At 48.6% G+C, this 4959-nt stretch overlaps 1 protein-coding gene across 4 annotated transcripts in view; it reads right to left on the bottom strand.

Annotated features, from left to right (window-relative positions):
• The window catches only part of HCFC1 (host cell factor C1), a 30664-nt gene that overhangs the window by 1520 nt on the left and 24185 nt on the right, over window positions 1-4959 (bottom strand). For all 4 annotated transcript variants that reach the window (XM_053288587.1, XM_053288588.1, XM_053288590.1 and 1 more), the window contains 6 exons: window positions 4460-4825; window positions 3680-3801; window positions 3447-3584; window positions 3121-3306; window positions 2640-2937; window positions 881-944 (listed from right to left, as the gene is read on the bottom strand). In XM_053288587.1, the coding sequence (XP_053144562.1) occupies window positions 881-944; window positions 2640-2937; window positions 3121-3306; window positions 3447-3584; window positions 3680-3801; window positions 4460-4825 (1174 nt within the window). The remainder of the gene's footprint in view (window positions 1-880; window positions 945-2639; window positions 2938-3120; window positions 3307-3446; window positions 3585-3679; window positions 3802-4459; window positions 4826-4959) is intronic.

Genomic DNA, 4959 nt, shown 5'->3' with positions numbered 1-4959 from the left:
CTGCAAGAGGAATGAAGAAAGGAAAAACAGTGAGGTCCAACTTCCTCAATTTGCAAGCTAGTTCACCTTGCCTAAACAAAGCATAGCTTCCCCCTCTTCTGATAGGAGGCCAGAATACTGAACCAGTTTGCATCTCATGGGAGCCTCTCCTCCACTCAACACAATAACCTACGGTATCAGCAACATGCGAGCTGGTAGTTTGTAGATCTTCACCACAGGACCTTCTACAGCTTTCAAAGTTGGACCCTACCCCCACATTCCACAGAAGCTGCCGCAGCAGAGATCCTCAGGCTTACATACTGCTCATAGGAGAAAAGTGCAGAACTCAGACTTGGGGCTATCTGAAGACATTTTGGTGCATACGAAAGAAATCTCTAAAGACACCCATTAACATGAGACCCAGGACCCACTGGAAACAGTCGCATCTATGGGGTTTGCCTGATGTGCGAAGTCCTGGTGTGTTGTGCTTCATAGGCCAGGCTCTTGTCTGCTAAGTAATATGGCAACCGTGACCCAGGGAAAGACCCACTTCAAGAACCCTCACTTGTGTGTGTTCTCTCTCATTCAACAAAGAATCCCACTCTCAGATTCAAACCCTTCCCCAACAGGACATAGGTGGACAGCTCTAAAGAAAGAGATGCTATTGGGAACAAAAGGGAGAAACTGTTCTGCTTAGAAGTGAACCTTCATCCCTGCCTGCTTGCATCACCTGTCCATGTCATAACCTAGCTGATCACTATCCACAGAAAGGGAATTCAGGCCACTGGAGGGGGAGAGAGAGAACCCAACTTGGCCCATAAACCCCAAGTATCCTATTCCTCCCCCACTAACAGAACACCAGTACATATCACTGCTCAACCACCTGCCAGGAGACACTCACAGATCAGGAGATGAAAGCGGCCTCTTGTTGGCTGGTTTTATCATGGAACCATCCTTACTGGACTCTGCAAAAAGAAGCGGTTTTACTTGCCCAGAAGGCACTATTACCTTTCCAAAGAGCCCCCATCCCCCACTTGGAAACATAACCAAACTTGTTACCAAATCCCAGCATGCAAACTAGCGCACACCAAATAGGCAAAGATACAACTCCTCTGACAGCTGCCATCTTCTTTATTTTCAGGGGAATATTCTCAATATTCTCTAGATACTGGCTGAGGAGCCAGAGGTTTTTATCCTAAAAATTGATCCCCTCATAGCTGGTCATGCTTCAAAATCAAGTTGCACCATTCTAAGAGTAGAGGGCTGTACAGCAATAGAGCCCAGGGGCTTGGGCTTCAGCTTTGACAAGGTTTTATGGATTTAAAAAATGGACATCTCCCTGCTAACTGAGCAAAGAGACACTGAGCAAAGTGATGATTATCTTATATTTAGCAGGGGGAGAGCAACTGACCCTATCCAACCCCAGCACAGCATCCCTCCAGTAGCTGTTGCTGGTATCTGCCTTATGTTTCATTTTAGATTGTGAGTCCAATGGGGACAGGGGACCATCTTATTTCTGTATTTATTTTTCTATGTAAACCGCTTGAGAACTTTGGTTGAAGAGCAGTATATAAATATTTGCAGTTGTTGCAGTAGTCTACAACAGTTGCAGAATCTCTCTAAAAAACATTCTGACCAATTCTCTTTACAAGTAAAACTGTGGGCAACATTTCTATCTACACCACAATTAGTGGTTAACAGGCTCTTCAGGGGTCAAATTCTGCAAGCTGAATTTTGCCTGCAACCTCTTGGTTGGCCATCCCGAAATACCTCAACCTCACAAGGTCTACTTCTACACCTTGATAAGTAGAAACCAGGTGGTTAACAATAAGCAGTCCCTTATAGACACACCACCAAGAGACTTTTTCATGACCAATAAAGGCGGCCCTGACTATCTTTTGCCTCAGTTCCATTCGTGTAGTAGAACACGTTTCACAGGAAAACACCACCATTCTAACTAGTGCCCATCTCTGTACACTGCAGTTGATGGAGCAGCAGGCAAAGTAGCAGCCCTGCCCGAAGAAGCTTCCACTTTAGATTACTTCGTGTGGAGCTGTGTTTATTCTAACTGCCTTTGAAGACATCCTCCCATAGCTGGGAGCAAAACCTTCAGAGTTCTGAGTTATGCATGCCATGTATTGTGTAACAGAACCTGGGATTTATGGCACACTCCTGAGAATTTCAGCACGGATTTAAAAAATCTCATTTTTTAAACACTGGAAATATCCAGTGTTTAAAATGATTAAAATCATAATGAAAACCACATTATGAGAGAGAGCTCTGAACGGGCTCTACACAGCACCAGACCTCCCTTTTACATATTCACCCGCACTCTTACCTCTACATGCCAAAGTCACCATGTCTTTCCCAATCCCCATCACCCTTCATGACCCCGGTCACTTCAACAAAAATATTCAAACTAGATCTTGAAGATAGAAGTATGAAAGTGTGCTTCATTTGCATAAGAACCCCCAAATTTAGCAGCACAGAATATTTACAATGCTGGCAGAAAGCTAATGAATCCTGCTCGTGGCCCCCTCCTGTTAAGTGGGGAAATTCTTAATGCGTCGGCCTTGGTAACTTTTCCACCCAGGAGCAGGACGACACGTGCCAGGGACGACCTGCAGCCCCCCCACTTCCCGAGCCCCCCCCCCACTCACCTTGCAGCCACCGGACTTGTGTGGCAGGGCCATAGCCCTTCTCATTGCGGGCAGCAATGCGGAAGATGATGGCAGGCTTCGTGGTGTAGTCTATGTGGGCATTGGAGAGACTCGCTGACTGCACCAGGCACGAGGGGCTGGGCCCACAGTAAACCCGCATGAAGGCTAGTTGAGCAGGGGCGGCACTCTTGGGCTCGCCTGCCTGGGCGCTCTGGATGGCCAGGTACACAGAATACTCCGTGATCTTCCCAGAGGTGACTGAAGGTGGCTCCCAAGTCAGGTGGGCCCCATCTGGACTCTGCAACAACAAAAGAGTTTGAGGACAGAGGCAGAATTTCGACCCCAGTGGGCTTGTTTAAGCACCACCATTCTGGGGAAGAGGCATCAGTCAGAACAGGAAAGGCTACAAGAGTCACCCGCCAACTATCTCAGAACAGGGAGCGGAAGCAACAGGACTCAGGCGCAACAAGAGAGCACTCACCTTGCTGATTTTAATGGCACAAGGAGCTCCAGGAAAGCCAGGCAGACAGGTCTTGAATGCCGAGATTTCGCTGAAAGGGCCCCGGCCACAGGCATTGATTCCCGCCACTCGGAACTTATACGCTGTGCCAGGCTGTAGCTCCTGCTTCTTGAGTTGAGAATAATCAGGAACAGTGCCTGAATCATCCTGCAGGGAAGAGAACACAATGAGAAGAGGACTTCTCTCATGATCTTCGCAGACATGAGTCATGTATGGTGGCAGGGCCTGGGATCTTCACACGGAATGTGCCACCAAGAGAAGACAAAAAGGTATATCAAAACGCTCACCTCTGTAGCAGGCGCATCATCAGGAGGCAGGAAGTAGTGTGTCACCATCATGTTGGTTGTCTTGACAACACCCACATCAAACCACTGATTTTCCTTCTTCACAACCACTTTTGGAGGCTGTGCGGGAGGCTCTGGCTTCTAAGCAGGGTGGGAGAACACAGGGTGAGCCTTAAAAAACTGGGAACCCATCACTCCCACCCACCCCCATCACCCCTAGATCTTCCTAAACTTACCACAGGAGCTGGTTCAATTCCATTAGCCACCTCTGCCAGAGTAGCTGCTGCCTGTAATTTTGCTGGGCTAGCCGCCACCACGACAGGTTGTGGGGCCACAAATGTGTTAGATGGAGCAAGACCTGGAAGGAGAAAACAAATATTCATGCAAGATATTAAATACAGGTCCCAGATCTTGGTTCTGTATCCCAAAATACAGCCACAAAGACAAGACAACAACAGAAGTTACAAGATAAAATTCAGTTAAAAACTATAGTTAAAACCAGATTTAAAGACCAATGAGACAAGGAATAAAAACTTTAAAACATGGGTCTTCAAGTGTTAAAAATCCTGAGGGATGGAGCATGGCCACACTTGAACATATGGCAACCCTAAAGGTGGGGATGGGAGCACATTTCTACCACTGGAAGGAACAGGCCAAGACTTTACAAAGCCCTGCCGTCTAAGCAAGTGGGAAAGTAATGCATTCTGTATATGCTCCCCTCCACTGATGGAGAAGGGGAGCAAGTCAGAGCTTCCATTTGCTTATGACCAATCCATGCTTCAAGCAAGCGAGCCAAACTGTAGGCATCTACAGCAGGAGGCCAACTTGTGATAAGCTGACTAGCCAACTGAAGAAGAAAAACATTCCCTCACCTGCCCCTCCAAATGGTGACCATTTAAACTTGAGGAAAAAACAGAACACTGCAACATCCCCTGCCCCAGACACTGGAGAGTTTTTCGTCCTCCAGTATTCCTGATGCACCTTAGAACCTGCCCTGTCCCATATCAATCACTTACTCTCTGTAGGTGTGGGGGGAAGTAGCCCAACTGTGCTGGTGACTGCGCTGGCCAACTCATTGAGACCATTGCTCTCGCTGGCTGGATCATTGAGGCTATCAGCAGGGGCCAGGGCTTCCGTGGGCAAGTGGGAAGGGAGAGGGTGCTGAGGCGGATGCTGCTGGGCAGCAGCTGCGGCAGCGGCGGCAGCGGCTGCCGCCGCCTGAGCTTCCTGGAGCTGCTGCTGCTGCTGCACAAGAGCAGCCAGTTCTTGCTGTGTGAGCACAATCGGGATGGCAGTGGGCTGGCTCTCAGGGCCTTCCGAGCCCAAGTGACCCAGTTCTGCTTGTGCTGCTGCCTCAGATGTGTCCATGGCCTCTCCAGAGCCTGAAAAAGATGACAGAAGAAGTGGAGATTTAGGTGGAACAGAGCACAGGAGAGACACCAGGAGCCTCACCAAGCCAGAGCAGAGACAGGCCCTGCCCCCCACCCCTCAAGTGAAGAACTAAGAAGAGGTCATA

This window comes from Hemicordylus capensis, chromosome 2 (genome assembly GCF_027244095.1).
Source record: "Hemicordylus capensis ecotype Gifberg chromosome 2, rHemCap1.1.pri, whole genome shotgun sequence".
Classification (NCBI taxonomy): Eukaryota; Metazoa; Chordata; class Lepidosauria; order Squamata; family Cordylidae; genus Hemicordylus; species Hemicordylus capensis.
The sequence above is the reverse complement of the archived record's forward strand: the minus strand, read 5'-3'. Positions and strand labels throughout refer to the sequence as shown.